Source organism: Dipodomys merriami, unplaced genomic scaffold, assembly GCF_024711535.1.
Source record: "Dipodomys merriami isolate MVZ:Mamm:240054 unplaced genomic scaffold, mDipMer1.0.p SCAF_27, whole genome shotgun sequence".
Lineage (NCBI taxonomy): Eukaryota > Metazoa > Chordata > Mammalia > Rodentia > Heteromyidae > Dipodomys > Dipodomys merriami.
Genome location: NW_027204159.1, coordinates 4,625,787 through 4,646,366, shown reverse-complemented (window position 1 = coordinate 4,646,366; position 20,580 = coordinate 4,625,787). Strand labels below are relative to the sequence as shown.

Genomic DNA, 20,580 nt, shown 5'->3' with positions numbered 1-20,580 from the left:
TTCACCCACATACACTATGTTGCCAAGACTAAGAGCTTCTACTGTACTGTGTTCAAAACTTCCACCCTCCCTCCATCTTTCCTTTTCCCCCTTCCTCCCTCCTTTTCTCTTTTCATTCCTTCCTTCCTCATTATTGTGGCTGTTTATTCACTCAAAATTAAGTTTATTTGTTTCAGTTAATGTTCAGTTCTGGTTCCCTTCCTTTCACATTCTTACTTGTTTAGTTGTACACTTTGAATAGGTAAAAGATTAGCATGCATCCAAAAGTCAAACTAGACAATAAAGACACACTCAGAGAAGTGTCGTGTTTCTTCAGGACTGTTTTTCTCCCTCCTTGTAGGTGTGAATCTTTACTGTTTTCTAGTTTATTTTTCTTGTGTTTCTTTTTATACACAGAAGCATTTTTTCTTCTTTCTTCTGGAAGTTGCATACGTATAATACATATAATACGTATAATACATAATACATATTACATAATACATATAATACATATAATACATAATAAATACATATGTATTTATTATGTCCTTTGCATCTTTTCCCCATCTTTTTCTCTTATCAGTTCATTGAGTATTCCCTCCTTCTTTCTTTTCTCTTCTCTCACTCCTTTTCACTGAATCCAGTGTTTGCATATGAAAGGCAAGTTCTACCACTGAGCCACTGGTTCTTCATTTGTGTTTTTTTGCAGGCTCCATTGAGTGTAGATTCCCTACTTTATTCAACCAATTATGTATGTTGAATACTTAGGTAGATTTCAATATTTTGCATTTATACTTTCTTCTTCATTCAACAACCATACATATATATTTTTAGAGAGGAGTCTGTGCAGTAAGTTCCTTGGAGTGGTTTTGCTTAGTCAGAGGGTAAGTGCATATGTAGGTTGTTTTTTTGTTGTTATTTCTGTATTCATCTCCCTGCCCTACTTTCCTCCCATAGTAGTACCATTTAGCATTTCCACCTATACTATATGAAAATACCAGAACTATAGATTTAATAATTGCCCTCCTCCAACTATTCTTAGAAATATTTGTGTCCTGGTGTTTGGTTGAAATTCTTGTGATAAACTACTAGGGTTCTGGTCAGGTAACATGGTTTAAGTCCTCTTTACTATCTAACTTTGGACAGTTCACTGAGCACCATTTTATCTACATTTTAAAATCTGCAGAATGAGAATTCTTTTACAGAGTTGTTGAGAGGTTGAAATCACCCAGTGAGAAGTCAGATATGTAATAGGAACCCAGTCCATGCCTTTGCATGGGGACTGTTTTGGTGGTGTGCCCTCTGAACAACTGGAATCTTACACAGGAAGTCCTGTGGGATCACCTTGTTCTCGCCAGGCTTGTCCTGTGACCATCTTATGCCAGGGCAGGAAGGAAGCCGAGATCTTCACTAGATGGTGTGTTTTGTTGACTTTCCTAATAACTAAAACACATAGGCCATTTGTTCAGAAAGTATTTGCTCATAATTATGCTTAGAAGGAATGAAATCATCCTATAAAAAAGTTTAAATTGAGTAGCAGTGGGTCCTAACCAGATATACCTTCATTTAACAAGCATAACAATATTTATGAGACTCTTTAACATTTGTAAGAAAGGAAATAAAACTTAATTATCATTAAAAACAAAATTTAATCTACATTTATGAGAGGGAAATGTTGATATTTGGAAATATTATAGTTCCTCTAAAGAGCAGATGAAGGAGTGATAGAGTAGAAATGGTAACAAAAGTAAACCATCTGGATCCCTAGGTTTCCATCTGTGAATTCTTTCAATTAGGAAGAAACCTCAATATAATAGTTTTCCAAAGTTTCCTGAAATCTGATGTAACTGTTATTTAATGTTTTGGCTCGCATTTTCTTTTACTTTCTTTTAAAAGAAGAATTTTTTATTACCATCAATTTGTATAAGGGTGGTTCATTTTAACATATCCATTTGTGTATACAATAGATCTTGATGAGAATTTTTCTGACTCTGTCATTCTTCTTCCTCCCCTCTCCCCCTTCTCCAAGCCAATCCCAGAAAGCTTCAGTGGTCCATTTTCATATGCATACATAAAATATTTTGACCATATTCACCGCTTTTCACTCCTTTCTGTTTACGACCCTCCTCTTACTTGAGCTTATTCTCTTTTTGAATTTTGTGGAGGAAAAGAAATAAGAGGAGAAGCAGCATAATCTAACACATCCTTTGCCTTTTGTAATTTATGTTCACTGAACTAGGAGGAAATTTATCTATCAACAAATTAACTTATTCATCCAGAAAATGATTACCCATTTATTATGTATTTTGAAATCCACACATCTGACAAATACTATAATATTTCTCTTGTTTGTACTTATTCTTTTGTGCTGGTCTTGGAGCTTGAATTTAGGGCCTCGGCGTTGCTCCTGAACTTGTTTTGCTCAAGTTAGTATTCTGCCACTTGAGCCATAGCAATACTTCTGGCTTTTTTTTTTTAACGGGGGGGGGGGGGGGGGGAGGGAGAGGGAGGCGGGGTGTTATTCATTAGGGATAAGAGTCTCACAGACTTTCCTGCCCAGGCTGGCTTCAAATTGTGATCCTTAGATCTCAGCCTCTGGTCTCAGTAGGTAAGATTACATGTATGATACCCAGTTCCTGTTTTTATTTCTACTATGAAATACACTTACAGACTGGGAACTAATTTTATTTTCTTAAGTGATGCTGAAGTGTTCAGTGATTCTCAGTTAAAATGTATTTGTATTTTCAAAAGAACTTAATAACTGATACGTGTATGTACATGTATAGAACAGTATTTATATATACCACCATCTTTTCTAGAGTATTTAAAATACACTTCTGTGGAAAACAGTTTTGAGTCCAAATTAATTAGCAAAACAACCCACTACCTCTCCAGCTAATGGAGAGTCATGGAGCACAATGCCACATTGAAAGGTGAAAAGGTATAGCCGTCATTTCCCATGTTTATGGACCACAGAACCTCTTAGGCCTCTATTAGAAGATACTCATAAGAACTATTCTCTGAGAGCATTATGCAAATACAAAGCTTGTAAGAATAATATATCCTCAGTGTTCCAAAATTGCTTTCTGACCTACTCTCCCAGGTAATAACAAAGCTAGTAGCTTTGTTTTCCAGGAAGCACTGAATTGGTTAGCTGAATTTGAACTTGTTGCCTATAGGCAACAAGATAAAAATACAGAAATACCTCTTTTGGTATCTATCTCCAGTTAAAGAATACACCCACCCCACCTTGTTTCACTGCTTGCTTTTCTTGCTTTGTCAGTAATTAAGAACATTGTTGTAGTCATTTATTAGGCATCTATTTTTTCCCACCCATGCCTAAAGTAAGTTAAAGAGTTCATAATAGTAAATGTGTAAGTCTTGTATAGATTGACTGTAAAAAAAAAAAAAGCAAAAGTTCCATAATACTTGGGACTTGTTTCTTTAGCTGCTCCCTCCTCCCCCACCTCAGTGGAACATGAATAGGAATCCTGTCTGCTATCGATCTTCAAGTATTCATATGATGATTGCCTCTTATCATTGTTAGAAGTACTGATCTCCTTGGTTCCTGAATAATAACCCACATGGTGTATACTTTGGGTATAGGACCTTGACTATTCTCCTGACCTTGAATGTGGGTGAAATACACAATAATTCATCTCCTTAATATTGGGGAAGCTGTAGGGAGGGGAAGGGGAAACAAAGGAGGAGGCTACAATGCTTGATAAGAAATGTACTCATTATCTTGCCCATGTAATTGTAACCCCTCTGTACAGTATTTTCACAATAAAAAAAATAAAATAAAATTCATTTTCCCTTAAAAAAATATTGGGGAGGCTGAGAAAGGCTGGGCGTCCAGCTGTGATTGCTTCCCAAAATAGACGTAGGGAGAGACCAGATAAAGTACATGGATTACATGTGGTAGGGAGGATCTGTATCAAAAACATCAGCTTGTGAGGGGCTGTAGTGGGATAAAGAGTGACCATGCCTTTTGCAGTTGGTTACATACTCTTCATTGTGTGTGTGTGTGTGTGTGTGGTGGGGGGTACTTGTGAGAGATGCTGGGAAATGTAGATTCATTTCTTTAATCCTGCCAAGAGAATCATAGCCAGCAAAGACAGGTAAAGAGACTGACCAGAGGGAGTTCAGTTGGGAGTTGGTGGATATTCTATAACCCCTAGATTCGTAGAAATAATAGAAATGAGGGCTTGGGCTGGGAAGATGGCTCAGTGGTAGAGTGCTTGCCTTTCGTGCATGAGGCCCTGGGTTCAATTCCTCAGCACCACATAAGCAGAAAAAGCTGGAAGTGGTGCTATGGCTCAAATGGTAGAGCACTAGGCTTGAGCTGAAGAGTTGAGGGGCAGCGCCCAGGCCCAGAGTTCAGGCCCCACAACTGACAAAAAAAAAAAAAAAAAGAAGGCTTGATCCAAGTGTATATAAAGACTCAGAAGACAGTGATATTCACAAGATATCTGAATTATAAAAGCCTTAGCATGATTCATTGATAAAATTAAAAAGTACATTCAGAAAATAGCTTTGCTTCTGGCTTGAAATGACCACAGCTATAAAGATATTTGAATAATTTTGCAAAAAAAGCAAGCCTTTGGCCATTTGGACAGCAAGGTACTTTAGCAATGGCTTGTGATGAGCTTCTTTTTTTTTTTTTTTTGTGATGAGCTTCTTTAGCTAAGCAGCTGCTCATCTCTGGCTGAGTGAGTGGAAATATGCTAAGGGCCATGTCTATTTGGAAAAGGCTTAACAAGGGAGGGGTGGGGTGGAAAGAGACATGTGAAATGTCCTGCCAGTTCATTCATGCCAACAGTTAGTATGTGTGTGTGTGTGGCAAAAGTATACAGAATTTATTCAGAATACCTGGCTCCTATATTGCTTATGTTAATTCTCCTTTTGGCATTTGGATCTCTCCACCAATAATGAGAGGAAAAGTGGGCAGTTTGTCTTCAAGCCCTGTAAATAGAGAATGAGTTCATACTTGCATTTGCTCATGGCAGAAAGAATTAAGAGGCCTGTGGGAGGCTCTTTACTTCCTTTATTTTGTACCTAAAGAAACAGAAAAGCCTAATTCTGGTTGGAATTAAAAAGTGCCTTTTATCCTTCCATTAAGTGATGGTAGTTTAAGAATGTGTATTAAGAATTAAATTAAACTGTGACCAGTTTCTACTTGAAAAATAAAAGAATACAGACATTGGCATGAAAGGGAAAGTGCAAACCAGCCCAATGGGAGCATGAGATTTGGAGGAGATCGATCTCATTTTGTATTGAAAATTGAAAGCTTTTAAGTTTCTCCTCCTCTTTTGACAATTTGTATTTGGTATTTAATTATACCTTATCTATGAGTGATTTTGCTGAAATATGAAAGTTTATGTGTTCCAGACAAGTTATCTGTGGCCATCATTTCTTACAGTGGTAATGCTCAGTGTGTCCTGTGACACCTGGTACATCCTGTTGCAGAGAGAGAGGGGGTGGTGGCCAAGTCTCTGTGTGTGAGGAGGTGGTGGTTAGGGAGGGAGGGACAGCTTGTCTGTGTTCTTTCTTTGTCTTGACAATTTTTTTCTGGTAGAATGCCTTCACAAGCAGACTTAGTTTTAGGTGAGTGGCCTATGTATTATGTTTAGGATTATCTAATGCCCTGTAATATAAATTGTGGTAGAGTAGATTCAGGAAGGGACTTGAGACAGTGGTAGAGGGGAGATTGACTTGTGTCAGTCATTATGCACCAACTTTGGAAAGTTTTGCTTTACTACTATGCATATATCATATCTATTTTAAAGGAAAACAGATTATTCTTTGAATATTTTCATCTCTGGACAGAATCCTGGGTTTTCTTACCTTGCCCTGCAAGAAACATGTGATATCTTCCTGTGAATTCATTGACTTTGCTTCCTCATCTCTAATTTTAAAATTTCTACTCATTTCACCAAAGTCACCATGAAATGCAGTGATCTTTCAAGCCCATTTGACCGTTTGACCTTTGTCTTGTTTTGCCCCCTTCTCTGCACCCTCACAGCACTTTGCTGCCACTTTACCATTAACATTCTGCTCTCCCTTCCTGAGCCCTCTTGTTTATGCCCAGTGTGCTATCCAGTGTCAGTAGAACTAAGCAGCCCATTTGGCATTCCCTAGGTACCCCAACCCACTCAGCCTTTGCTTAGTGTCCATTCCCTCACCAGCCAAATCCCCCTGCTGCTTTCCCATTTGCTGTATTTTAATAGTTAGAAACATTCGAGCCAAAAACAAACAAAAAAAAAAACAAGAAAAAAAACACCTGAGAATAATCCTAAATTTCATCCTCCTATAATTTTGGAATTCCAGACAGCTTTACTGTAATCTGAGTGTGTTGGCTTTGTTTCCACCCTGTCTCTTCATTTTACAAGTAGCTCTTCGGTTAGACAGTGCCATTCCAATTGCTCTTAGGAGGAATTTCATGCATATAAATGTTCTTTCCTTGTTAAAAAGTGGAGGACAAATCATTTCAATGATCCCCTGCCCTGACAGTTTAGTGTTTATAAGTCTAGAGGAAGCTCATTCCAGAAGAATTGCCGTGTTGGAGACTTGAGTTTGGTTTTTAAATTTGAAATGAAATGAGCAGTTATAGCACTTCCCAGAACATAGGTTTTATTGTTAGGGCATTCATTCTGTATTTTGTTTGGTTTTCTGTTTAGTAACTTAAAAGTAATATCTTCTGCCAAATTAGGATTAACTTTAATATGTCTGCAATTTCTTACATATTCAATATATTAGATTAAAATAATTAAATAAACAGCTAGATTAAAATAACTAAGATTTATTATATCCTCATTATGTGACACTCGATGCTATCTTATCATTTAATTTAATCTGCCTGGTAATTTGAGGTAAAATGGAGAAGCTGGGTTCTGAGTTTTTTCAATTTGCACAGGTTATGCTGCAGTGGCATGCCTCTTTCCAGTGATTTCTCCTGAGGCTCGTTAGACATCAGCTTTAGTATGACCTGTACTTCCCTGAAAGTAGCAGAGTTAAGGACTGGATTTATAGGAATATCTTTTTATTGAGGGCTGAATTCCACAGTCTGTGATTTTTGTTCATCAGGGGCCATTTCTGATGGCAGGAATTTCAGGAGTCCAGTGCTATCACCAGGGTTATTCAGCCGTTGGGTGATGCAAAAGTAGAAGGTAAAATGTTGGGCTAAGACTGAATGGAAAGTGATTTTAATGTGGCTTTCCAAAAATCATTACCAAGAGATAATTATTTGTTTTATGTGATAATAATCTCTCTGCTGACTTTTTTTACCTACAGGAGGGCAGGCATCTGAAAAGTATTATGGTCAATAACTCATTCTTTCTTTTTCTCTGCCTCTCAGTGCAACGAAACCTCATTCTTTTTTGAAGCTCGAAGTAAAACCGCTTGCAAGCACCTCTGGAAGTGCAGTGTAGAACATCATACATTTTTTAGGTACGTTTTGTATACTGTACTGGACAGTTTTGTACACTGTTCTAATAAATAAAAATAGTGTTTCTTTTTATAGCAAATATTTTGTTCTGTCTATAAACAACTGTAGAGATGTTCCTTTTTATTAATCTATTTTGACTCTTAATTTTTTGTGGCACAGCACAGGGCTTATTAGAATGATGAAGGCAATTTAGACAGAGGGGTCGAATGAGATTACCATGGAAATGGTGATAAGAAAGGAAAATTAGAAAGCTAAAAGCTGAGCTCTGGACCTTCCCTGGATTTGGAGGAAAGGAACTGCTGAGAAGAGAGGAGAAACAGCAACTAGGATGATGTGTTATATTGTTGGAAAGGAGGAGCAGAATGCAGGAATTATATGCAGTGTGCACAGGCAGGGGACATGGGGAAAGAGCCTTAGGTAAGATGAAGTCAGAAAATTGGCTTATCAACACACCATCTTCATTGTTTCATGTCCTTACATTGTAAAGATAAAATAAGAATTTAACAGGTAAAACAGTCTTTATTATTTTTTAAAAGGACCGAGGTTAGATTCTTTCTCTTATTTCTATTTATTTTAGGTTGAGCAATTTCTCTGGTATAGGAGAGAAATATTCTATCAAATCACCAGTGTCCTTCATATGATTTGTGTTAGGGGAAGGATGTGACCCAGAAAGCAAATCTAAGCCTTTGCCTTTAGTTCAGTGAGTCTATCTATTGACAGTACCCTGACATGAGGGCTGGGCATGGTGGTGCATGCCTGTGATTCCAGCTAGGCAGGAGGCCAGGGATAGGAGGGTATTACCATCTGAGGCTAGAGACCCTGTTGGAAAATAGACTACATGAAGAGGGGCTGGAGATGTGGTCAAAGCGGTAGAGGGGCAATTTCAATGTCTTGAGTTCCAAACCCAGTACTGCCAAATAATATTTTTTAAAAATGCCCTTTAAAACAGGAAAATACTGGAGTATACTATAAAAATGAATGAAGTACTGTGTCTAATGTGATTAACTGCCATGGAGATCATAATGTGAGAAAATCAATTTAAGCAGAGGAAATTAGTTGAGTTACAGCTAAAACTTCCTAGGGCAAAGACATATGTATATAATGCTCTGTAGAGGTATGAGTTGAGTATTTGATATTATTATACATATAAAATAACATCCTAAGCTATAGCGCTGTTTCAGGTATTCTCTTAGTAATTGCTTATCATTTCTTGCCAATATTTAGAATAAATACAGTATTCTGATTAGTTTTGTTAAAATATTTTGACTAGTTTTGCTGTATTTTCTAAATAGCTTTATGCTTAGATGTTGTACAAGTATCTGTGTTTATGAAGTTTTTTTTTCCTAAAAAAAATTAGAATGCCGGAAACAGAATCAAATTCATTGTCAAGAAAACTTAGCAAATTTGGATCCATAAGTTATAAGCACCGCTACAGGTAAATGACATTTTTCCTCCCTTTGGAGTTTGTGCATGTAAATAAGTATTTAATTCAGCTGCCCTCAGACATGCATCATGATGTGTGTGATTTGTTTCCTTTCTTCCATGCTTTGTAACTGTAGCAGTTTGTTAAAGTTTTCTTCCTTGACAAACATGACTTTCTGATTGGACTATAGTAAATGTCTGCATTCACTGTGCTAAGTTCAGGACTTTTAGAATGTAGTTTATTATTTAAGTTTTCATTTTTATGTGGTTATAAATTATTTATAATTATGATCTATGAGCAAGTAGATATTCTGAATAGTGGACATGTGTTCTTAACACATTCAGTTTATCACCTATTGACTACAATGTACCTTTTACATTATAAAACATATCAATACTTGATATTATACATATAGAGGGGTCTATATGTGTAATATCAAACCATGTTTCTGAAGTACAATGTTGCTATATGAATAAAAACTGCTTATCATGATTATCATTATTGAGTTATAATTAAGGATCATTATTGTCTGAATGTTTTATTGCTTCATTTAATCATCAAAATATACAGCTAGACTGGAAAGCAGAGAAGAGGCTTTCCTCGTGTCTGGAAGTCTCAGGCCACAGCCTTTGCTTTTACATCAGACAGCCTGCTGATGCAGAAGCATGATAGTACTGCAGCTTGTGTCTTTTTCTAATGCTAGCAGTAAAAGGGAGACTGTGTTCTCTATTTTGAAGAAATATTTGTTTTGTTTCAATTCATTCTGTTCATCAGTGAGCCCGTGATGGGCAAGACATGCTGTTAGGATCCCAGGGATACAAAGAATGTGATCTAACCATTTCTCCCTTCAAAGAGACATTGTATTATGCTGTGAGGTAGGTTACCAGGCCCACACTACTAAGCATCAAGTAGAAATGGCACCCTGGAGACAAGACCTTCTTCTTATTCCATTAGAGATGTCACAGAAGACTTAAAAATAAAGTAGTCACATGGACAGAACTATGACAGTTCTTTCACTTTAATAACTCTCTTGTCTTAAATTTAAGACTAGAGTAAGAGTTATTAATATTAAATGTTAATATTAAAGTGATTAGTATTATATGTTCAGTGCATTTCCCTAGCATAAAAAACCAGATAGCAACAAAAACATTTTGAAAAGGTAAGTCTTAATGAGAATGGAGATTAGAAATCATGATTATATTTACTATTTGTAGGTATTGTTTATGTTGTTTATATATTAAACCCATAAGATAGAAATAGATCATTCACAATTCCAAAAATAATTTTAAAAAGTAAATGTTAGAGAAATTAAAACAAAAAAATTTTGTGATTGAATTCAAGACCTACTCCCAGTCCTTTAGTTTTTTTTGTTCAAGGCTGGTGCTCTACTTTAGCCACATCTCTACCTCAAGCTTTTTGGTTAATTCAAGATAAGAGTCTCATGTTTTTTTCTGCTTGAGCTGTCATTGAACCATGATCCTCAGATCTCAGCCTCCTGAATAGCTAGAATGATAGGTGTGAGCTAGAGCCTGGCAATTCTTCTATAATTCTTAAGTATTTAACCCTCAGGCAAGATTAGGAGGACTGAAGTAAGATTATTTACTTTTACATTTAGGATAGCTAACTGCCAGGATGGAAGCTGTTCTTTATCTGCATGTAAACCTTTGCCAGGGTTAGAAAATAGGCAAATCTTTCTCCTGGTCACTAGAATGCAGCTGGTAAGAAGGCATCTGTCTTAGTGATGTTATGATTAAAATGAGAACATATGCTGTAGCTGACTTCCACAAACATAACCATACATGATTCCCCAAATTTATTGAAATGCAAATGTTGTGGCTATTGGGAATTACTATTAAGAAGTTATTGAATTTTGCATATTAAATATCATTTCTTCCAAGCAAGTAATTAAAGGTAACCTTTGCAGAATTGGAGTCTCTGCTAAATCTTTTCTAATTTTATGGCTAATGTTTACTGCCTAGTCAATCTTAACGAAACCCAAATCTACATGTCTGCATGGAAGACTCACTAACCTTATACCAATTTTGGAAGAGATATGATTTGTTTCCCTTTATAGAGTTTAGGAGAACAGGTCTCTGACTCTTGGTAAAAGATGACAGACAGATGGGTTGGGATTTAGCCTAGTGGAAGAGTGATTATCTAATCTGTGCAAGACGCTGAGTTGGGTCCTTAGTACTAAAAAAAAAAAAAAATGACAGACAATAGCCCTTAATTAGCATTGTGTTCCTCTCCCTTTGTTGAGGCAATCTGGAGCTACCCTGGAATGAAGGCAGAGCTCTAGACCACAGGCAGCCCAGCCCCTCTTATCCTGGAGGCTGTCAGAGTTGAGCCTCTCAGGTGGCCATAGTATGTGAATGTGGAGTTGTGTGTGTGTGTGTGTGTGTGTGTACAATGTTCATGTGTTGCTAGTGGTACATGGTGGTTTTGTGGATATGCCAGTGGGTGCATTTGGCAACTTGAACAAGATTGCTAGTCTTTCTTTACATCAATGTGGAAGAGATGGCTTGGAAGGTGGCTCAGGAGTAGAGTGCTTGCCTTGCATTCATGAGGCCGTGGGTTTGATTCCTCAGCACCACATAAGCAGAAAAAGCCGGAAGTGGTACTGTGGCTCAAGTAGTAGGGTACTACTTTTGAGCTGAAGAGCCCAAGGACAGTGCCTAGGCCTAGAGTTCAGGCCCCACCACCGACCAAAAAAAAAAAATGTGGAAGAGATCCTTATATCTTTGAGGAAACTAGCAAATATACTTAAGAAGAGAAAAAACAGACATTTTTAATGATAAAGGACAAACAAATTTCAAAATTAAGTTTTTGGGAGAAAGTGTGAGCTGAAATCCGACATTCTAATACTCTTGTTGTTCCTGTCAGAGATCAGTAATCTGAATAGGGAGGTGATTCATTCTGATGGATGAAATATTTTGTTATGAACTGATATCTCCTCCTGGGAGCCCCTTAAAAAAATCATCCTTGCCTGTACCTGGCAAGGTAAGGTTTTGATGAGTGAATGAGTTGTATGGACTTTACACTCTAGAAGTAAGAACAAGGTCTGATTCCTCCCAACCTAGAGCTCAGATCTACATCCTGTAGGACTTTAGTAACCTGGAAACTCACATTTTATGAAACATGGAAGGGCCTAGGTCTTCAGGAGATCCCCTTCGTTGCAGGCGCTGTCACACGGTCTACTCAGTGATCTCTCAGAGGATGCATCATATCCCCAATTATAAATGGGAAATTGGAGCCTCTACTTCACAAATAAAATAATTGAATTAAATCTGAGATTTGAACCTAAGCACTTCTCTCCATCTTTCCTACTCCCTCACTTTGTGGCTGGGGGCTGCTAATGTTGTCACTGAACATGGAAGGGGGTATGTGTGTTAGCATATGAGGGATGTGACAATCATGGAAATAGAACTCTATCCTGTCCTAGGTGAGAGCCACCAGACATGCTAGCCACCACCTTGTACTGCTAGTCTCTACAAAGACACTTGCCCATTACTTCCTGCTACAGGGAAACAATAGGACAAGGCTAGTATCACACTAGGGGATGTGACATAAATGGAGGAAGGGGAATTTCAGAAGGGTCCTATAAAGCCTATGGCAGATTAGTTTGTGTTTCTGAATTTAGGTATTAGTAATTTTGTGGTGTGATTTTTCTCATTTCTTGTCTATTCCTGAAAGAGAAAAACCATGAGGAAAACTAGAAAAATAAAGTACAGTCACATAAAAATATCTCAGTGGTTTGAATATTGATATTTACATGGCAAATATGTTTTTCCTCTGTTCATAAGGCACTCAGTGCCCAAGTCTTTCTGATAACAGAGCAATTCTGGTGTGAGTATACTTTATCTTCATATTTCAAACCATTGTAAAAATGGAATTTTATTTATTCTTTGGATTTGTTTTAGTTTTACAGAAATTTATGTTACCCTATATACCTTTGAGAAAAAAAGTAGCTGTTTCAAGTGATAGAACTTGTTCCTTTTACCTCTAGTTCTTATGAACCTGAACTCTTAGGGTGGAACTTGGCCTCTTACTTCTCATGGTAGCTCATACCAACTGGTGATCCCAGGTACCCATATACCAAATGGTGCCCCTCCAATGAAGAGACTTTTTTTTTATATAAGTGTTACAGGCATCTTTCTTTCTAATAAAAGCAAGTAGTGAGGCAGGAAAACATTTACAGAAGCTTGTGAGAGATGAACACTATACATTTTATTTAGTCTTATTGGGGGAGAAGTTTACCAATGTCCTATATATGTAGGATCAATAGAACTTGGAGCCATAAGAAGACCCGTGGTTATAGTGAATCAAACTAGACATATTAAATGCATTTTCTGAGGCTGGGAAAGTGGTTCAGTGGTGGAAGGCCTGCCTTGCATGCATGAGGCCCTGGATTCAATTCTTCACATAAGCAGAAAAAGCTGGAAGTGATGCTGTGGCTCAAGTGGTAGAGTGCTAGCCTTGAGCTGAAGAACTGAGGGACAGTGCCCAGGTCCAGAGTTCAGGCCTCACAACCATAAAAAAAAAGCATTTTCCCCCTGTGCCTGAGAGGTATTTCCCTTATCATTTGCTAGCTTAAATCCAGCAGTTGTGGAATTGACTTAGTAAAATGAACATTTACTGACATTCAGGAAATGAAATCACATAATTCTTTGGGAATATTACTTAGGCTAGCCCAGCTGTTTTAGTCAGCCTTTTTTTTTTTTTACTGTGACAAAATACCTGAGAGAAATGAACTTGAAGAAAGATTTATTTTAGCTCATGGTTTCAGAGGTTTTAAGTTGGCTCCATTGCTTTGGGCCTGAGGTGTAAGGTACAACATGGTGGTAGTAGTGAGTAGTGGGAGGGACTGCTAGCCTCCTAGAAACAAGCAAGCTGAAAGAGAAAGAAGCCAAGGACCAGATGTGTCTTTCAAAGGCATGCTCTCAATGACCTCTGTCGTCCAACTAGGCCCCAATTCCTCATAGCTCAGGAAGTTATAAACTCATACATTTGAGTCGGTCAGTCTGCCTATATCTATCTGTCTGTCTGTCTGTCTGTCTCAGTGTGTGAGTCCTAGGGTTGAACTCATGGCCTAGCTACTGCTCTTGAGCTTTTTTTGCTCAAGGCTGGCCTCTACCACTTGAGTCACAGCTTCACTTCCAGATTGCGTGTACACACGCACGCGTGTGTGTGTGTGTGTGTGTGTGTGTGTGTGTGTGTGTGTTTAATTGGAGGTAAGTGTTTCATGGATTTCCTTGCCTTGACTAGCTTCCAACTATGATCCTCAGATCTCAGCCTCCTGAGTAGCTAGTATTATGAGTGCAAGCCAATGGTAACTTAACCATTCTTAAATTTTGTGGCTTTGTGGGTTTTTCATTTGCTAATCAAAATGTTGAATTTTTAAGTGGCAGGACAGCTTTGCAAATGAGCCGAGATCTTTCTGTCCAACTTCCCCGGCCTGATCTGAATGTGACGAGAAGTCGAAGCAAGACCTATCCTAAAAGAATAGCACAAACCCAACCAGTTGGTAAGTCACAGTGCCCTGAGTCGTTGGCGTAATCTTCTTCTAGTCCTGTGTTGTGTGATATGCTCAATGTTGACTTATGGTCCTATTGTCTTTTAATACTAACACTTAAAATTTGACCTTGAAATATATAAGCAGCTAGTAGTTATCAATGAGTAGATAAGTAGTCACTTGAATCCTTCTGACCTGCTTAATGATTACACGTTGTTTTTGAAGGGGTTTTATTTTAAATCAATTCTCAAATGAGTAATTTCTTAGTTTGGTGACTCTGAGATTGAATTGACATAATCTCTAGCAGAAGTATAAAAAAAAGCATCACTCTTGACCTAACTTAATTTCTATAGAATTCAGATGCGTTTTATGTTATTGTGAATCTTCTTTTTACTATGAAATACCATGTAGAAAATATACACATAGACATTACATATCTGTGTGTGAGTACATGCACATATATATGTAGATACAACAAGTTTAATTCAATCAGAAACTCTAAAAGTCCCTCATGACCCCTTCCTGATCATATTCTCAATATATCATCACCCCTGTCATGTATTAATATTTTTGCAGTATAATTTTACTATGTCTTTCATCTTTCCTTGAGAAAGTTAATTTTGCCTGTTCCTTTTTGCTTGTTTTTCTTTCTGTTTTTGGAGGTATTAGGGTTTCAAATCAGGGCCTCATGCTTGCTAAGCAAATGCGAACTATGCCCATAGCCCTTTTTTCCTCAATACTGTATTTTGGGGATAAGGTCTTATAGTTTATTTCTAGCCAGCCTGGACCACAGTCCTCCTATTTTAGGAAGTTCAATGCAGCTAGGATTAGAGATGCATACTATCATGTGCAGCTTATTGGTTGAGATATCACCTCACTAACTTTTTGTTTGTCTGGCAGAGATCCTCCTGATCTCTACCTCTAGAAGAACTGGTATTACAGGCATTACTATATCCATTCATATTTTACCTGTTTTGAATGTTATATGAAAATATCATACTATGTACTCTTTGGTGCTTTGATTCTTTTTTAAAATTTAAGTTTATATGTAATGAGTAATAAAGTGCATTCATTTTTCTTGCTTTAAGTACCTAGTGTTTATTTTTTAATTCTACTGTTAGTGGCTATTTTGGGTTACCCATTTATTTTTTGTTTCTAATGTTTATTCCTTTAATAAAGCCACCTTTGCAGTCAGATTTTGCATATGCATACTCAAAGCTCACAGAATTTTATTATAAAGTGATTCTTTCAATTTTTTTATATATTTTTATTATAAAAATACTGTACAGAGGGTTACAGTTACATGAGTAAGGTAATGAGTACATTTCCTATTGAGCATTGTTACCTCCTCCTTTGTTTTCCCCCTACCATCCCTTCTCTCCCAACTTGCCCAACCCCCCCCCCCAAGTTATAAAGTTTATTTTCTACATAGTGTCTTGTACATCTCATTGTTATAATGGGCCAACCTGTATCCTTGTTTCATCATTTTCTTTTTTTTTTTTTTTTTTTGGTCGGTCGTGGGGCTTGAACTCTGTGCCTGGGCGCTGTCCCTCAGCTCTTCAGCTCAAGGCGAGCGCTCTACCACTTGAGCTACAGCGCCACTTCCAGTTTTCTGGTGGTATATTGGAGATAGGAGTCTCATGGTCTCTCCTGCCCGGGCTGGCTTTGAACTGCGATCCTCAGATCTCAGCCTCCTGAGTAGCTAGGATTACAGGTGTGAGCCACCAGCACCCGGCTTGTTTCATCATTTTCTTATTTCCCTTCCCCTTCCCAAATAGAAAAATGTATATACAAGATGCAGGGCACCAACATCAAATACAGGGAAAACAGGAGTTATGCCATGGGGGAAGAACATACAAAAGAAACAAAAAAAAATCACATAGTACATTATAAATACATTAAAATCAATAGCAAGAAAGATAAAACCACTTGTGTCCCTATCTTGGGATTTATTTCGCTCAGCATCATCTTATATGATCATATGTGCATAGCTTTTGACCTTTTCTTCTTGTCCTAGATGTATACTAGTTATTGCAAATAAGGGAAACCACGGGACCTATGTTTCTTTGGGCCTGGCTTACTTCACTTCATATAATTTTTTCCAAGTCTTTCCATTTCCTAACAAATGCGGCAGTGTCATTCTTTCTGATGGAGGCATAGAATTCCATTACATATATTACATTTTCTTGATCTTTCATCTACTGAAGGGTATCTGGTTGGTTTCATATCTTAGCTATGGTAAATAATGCTGTGATAAACATAGTTGTGCTGGTAGCTTTAGTATAGTCTTATTTGTGATTGTTTGGGTAAATGTCCAAAAGTGGGATTGCTGGGTCATAGGGAGTTCAATGTGGAGTCTTTTGAGGAACCAATGCTGTCAATTTTATAGTAAAATCATGGCTTATATATAGGTCACCTTTGTCTACCTCCCCCAGAGCCCTTTCATATATAACATCTTACAGCAACCCTGTGAGGTAGGCCACGGTATACTTTCACAGTCTGCTGGTGAGAAAGACATGGCCTCAGTGGCTGAACAGATGTAGGTACTCTCTGTGTAGAAGCACGAGCCCAGGGTTCCTAGGTCTTTGTGTCATGGTGTGTGAAATGAATGGAATTTTTAATGGCAATAGTGAATAACTGAACATGAAATTACTGAATGAAAATTGAAAGCTAGGTGCCAGTGGCTCACACCTGTAATCCCAAACTATTCAAGAGTGTGAGATCTGAGGATCACAGTTCCAAAGCCAGCTTGGAGAAGAAAGTAGTTGAGACTCTTTCTTTAAAAAAACAAACACATTTTCTTTCTTTCTTAATTAATTTTATTTATTTTTTGTTTATGTGGTACTAAGGAATCAAACCCAAGATCTCATGTATGCCAGGCAAGCACTCTACCACTAAGCCACATTCCCAGCCCTACTTGAGGCTCTAATCTCCAATTAACTAACTGAAAAACAGAAGTGGCAATGTGGCTCAAAATGGTAAAGCACTAGAGCAAAAAGGGGCTAAGGGACAGTGCCTAGGCCCTAAGTTCAAGCCCCATGACTGACCAAAAAATTTTAAAAAGGAAGAAAGAAAGGAAGGAAGTTGACATGGCACTCATTGCTTTGTTTAATCCTCATGTGAAGCCTGAGAAGCAAATGTATAAATCTGTTCTACCATTCATAGGTGTGAGAATGTTACCTGTTGTATTATTTCTAGAATCTATTTAATCTGACTATAGGTTCTCTCATCTCACAAGGCTGGGAAGACACAATTCCTTCTGATGGTTCTGCTATGGCAAAAATTAGAGACTTAAATTTACAAAGATTACCTTGTTATTTCAGTGTTGTTACCTTCTAAGGAAGTAAATTGTACAGATAATTTGGTCAGGATTACTGAGGAGCAAGCGTATTGTGCACTGATGACCACCTTGTTTGAGTATAAGGACACAATACACTCAAGCACAGCAAGTTATATGAAAAGGATTTTGGATTTACAGTAAGGTAACAAGGACTAAAGAAGCTAGTTCCCCAAGGCTCAATAAAGCCAACTGAGGCAGACAGAACTCAGGCAGAACTCCCATCTAGGGTGCTTCAGGCACTTCCTCTCTGCTTCATGATATGGCTTCTCCTACATTCTACAGTTATTCTTGACAATTACAGGTGAGAAAGGAAGAACTAAGGCCACCCAGAGAACTTTCCTACAACTATGAAATAAATATGTGTTTTAGACCAAAAATTCTAGTCTTCCAATGTCTAGCCTTAGTATAGTATATTTAGCATAGTATACTTAGTATTTCTTTTTGTTGTTTTGTTTTTGTTTTTGTTTTTGTTTTGAGGGGGGTCCAGTCGTGGGGCCTGAACTCTGGGCCTGGACGCTGTCCCTCAGCTCTTCAGCTCAAGGCTAGCGTTCTACCACTTGAGCCACAGCGCCACTTCCGGCTTTTTTCTTTTTGCTTAGGTGGTGCTGAGGAATCGAACCCAGGGCCTCATGCATACAAGGCAAGCGCTCTACCACTGAGCCACCTTCCCAGCCCTACTTAGTATTTCTTTTTATATAAGCAATCTTAAGTCCCATTTGGATCAACTAAACTGTAGTACAATTAGTAACCAAATTTTCCAGTGTTTCTGAACACCATGCTAGCCTCATGAAATTAGCCTGAGACCTACTGAAAATACCAAGTGTTCACTTGGTACTTCATTCCATTTGTGGCATAAGAAATCATGCATCCTCTTTGTTCAAACCTGCATAGGTTGTTCTTCCCTCTCCCCCCCCCCCCCCTTCATGTCCTGGGGCTTGAACTCAGGGCTGGGCACTATCCCTGAGATTCTTTGGCTCAAGGCTGCTGATCTGCCACTTGCACCACAGCTCCCCTTCTGGCTTTGTTAGTTTATTGGAGATAAAAGTCTCAGGGACTTTCCTGGTGGGTCTGGCTTCACACCTCAATCCTCAGATCTCAGCCTCATGAGTAGCTAGAATTATAGGCTTGAGCCACCAGTGTCTTATCTTTCTCATGCACTTTTATGAAAATATCTGCAAATACTTGCCTTCAGAATATTTTTTCCCTGTTTATTTCTTGAGAGGCAGGAAAGAGACCTCTTCTTGGAAGCCTAAATGCTTGAAGCCAGATTTAAGGACAAGGTTTTTTGTTTGTTTTTAACCATTGTTTGTTTTTGTTTTTCTGTGGCTTATTATGGCTCTAGCCATACAGTTCTCAGAGAACACCCTGGGACAGTATTGACCTGTCACTTCTGACCTGATCCGCACTGAGGCCAACCTCTGCTCCACATTGGAGCGTAAGAAGAGTTCCCCACAGAAGGGTGTGTGGCTTGACCTTATTCACATGCATTTCTCCTCTTTCAGGGGACAGAATCCAAGTAGCTACCTCATGCTGGATGTGTCCTCCCTGAGGATCTTCTTTTAGAAATATAATGGATTATGCTTTTATCATTACAAAATAACTTGCACATTTTAATGAAATTTTTTAAAAACTTAGAATCTTCCTTCTTAAAAATAATTTAATTCTGTATTGATTAATAAATTATATTGTTACAGCCTTTTAGTTGTTTATATATCTTTTGGGAGGAAAAAAGGGATATAATATTTATATATATAATATATATATAATTATAATATAATTCTTATTTAATATAGCACAGATATGCTGTATATCTTTAAGTCTTCCACAGTGCTATTTTAATGTTTCTATAATGTAATTTTTGTATAGATGTGACATAATTTGCTCAGCAATCTTTTAATTCTTGGGTTCTAAAGCTATTCAAATTTTTGAAACTACAAGTATAACAAGTAAATATCTTTAGAGTATATCACTAAGTATTCATGACTATTCATTGTGTGTGTTTTAAATAGTGCTGAATAGCTATCATTTTCATTCTCTAAGAGGATCAAACACTACTGTGTTTAAAACTAAGACTATTTTTTATTGTATTGATTTTTTATTGTGAAAATACTATATAGAGGGGCTACAATTACATGGGCAAGATAATGAGTACATTTCTTATCAAGCATTGTTGCCTCCTCCTTTGTTTCCCCTTCCCATCCCTTCCCATCTCCCCTCCCCCAGTCAAAGTTGTAAAGTTCGTTTTTTGACGTAATGACTTGTATATCTCATTGTTGCAATGGGTCCACCTGTATCCCTATTTAAACTATTTGTTTTTACCCTTCCCCTCCACAAATTATACCAACATCAAATACAGTGAAAGCAGGGGTTATACAGAGGAGGAGGGACATACAAAGCAACAAAGAAATCATCTTTTTTTTTTATCCAGCCTGAACTCTGGGCCTGGGTGCTGTCCCTCAGCTCTTCAGCTCAAGGCTAGCGCTCTACCACTTGAGCCACAGCGCCATTTCCAGCTTTTTTCTTTTTGCTTATGTGGTGCTGAGGAATCGAACCCAGGACCTCATGCATGCAAGGCAAGTGCTCTACCACTGAGCCACCTTCCCAGCCCAAGAAATCATCTTATAAATATGTTAGAAACAATCGCATGAAAGCAAAAACATTTGAATACTTATCTTGGGGTTCATTTTACCTAACATCAACTTATCTGACCTTTTCTGCTTGTCTTAAACATATACTAGTTATTGCAAATAAGGGAAACCATGGGACCTATGTTTCTTTGGGCCTCCCTTACTTCACTTAATATAATTTTTTCCAAGTCTTTCCATTTCCTAACAAATGGGGCAATGTTGTATAAATATACCACATTTTCTTGATCCATT

At 37.7% G+C, this 20,580-nt stretch overlaps 1 protein-coding gene across 3 annotated transcripts in view; it reads left to right on the top strand.

Annotated features, from left to right (window-relative positions):
• Positions 1-20,580, top strand: part of Epb41l4a (erythrocyte membrane protein band 4.1 like 4A) — a 237,591-nt gene that overhangs the window by 151,899 nt on the left and 65,112 nt on the right. For all 3 annotated transcript variants that reach the window (XM_070036044.1, XM_070036043.1, XM_070036045.1), the window contains 3 exons: positions 7,337-7,428; positions 8,784-8,861; positions 14,252-14,373. In XM_070036044.1, the coding sequence (XP_069892145.1) occupies positions 7,337-7,428; positions 8,784-8,861; positions 14,252-14,373 (292 nt within the window). The remainder of the gene's footprint in view (positions 1-7,336; positions 7,429-8,783; positions 8,862-14,251; positions 14,374-20,580) is intronic.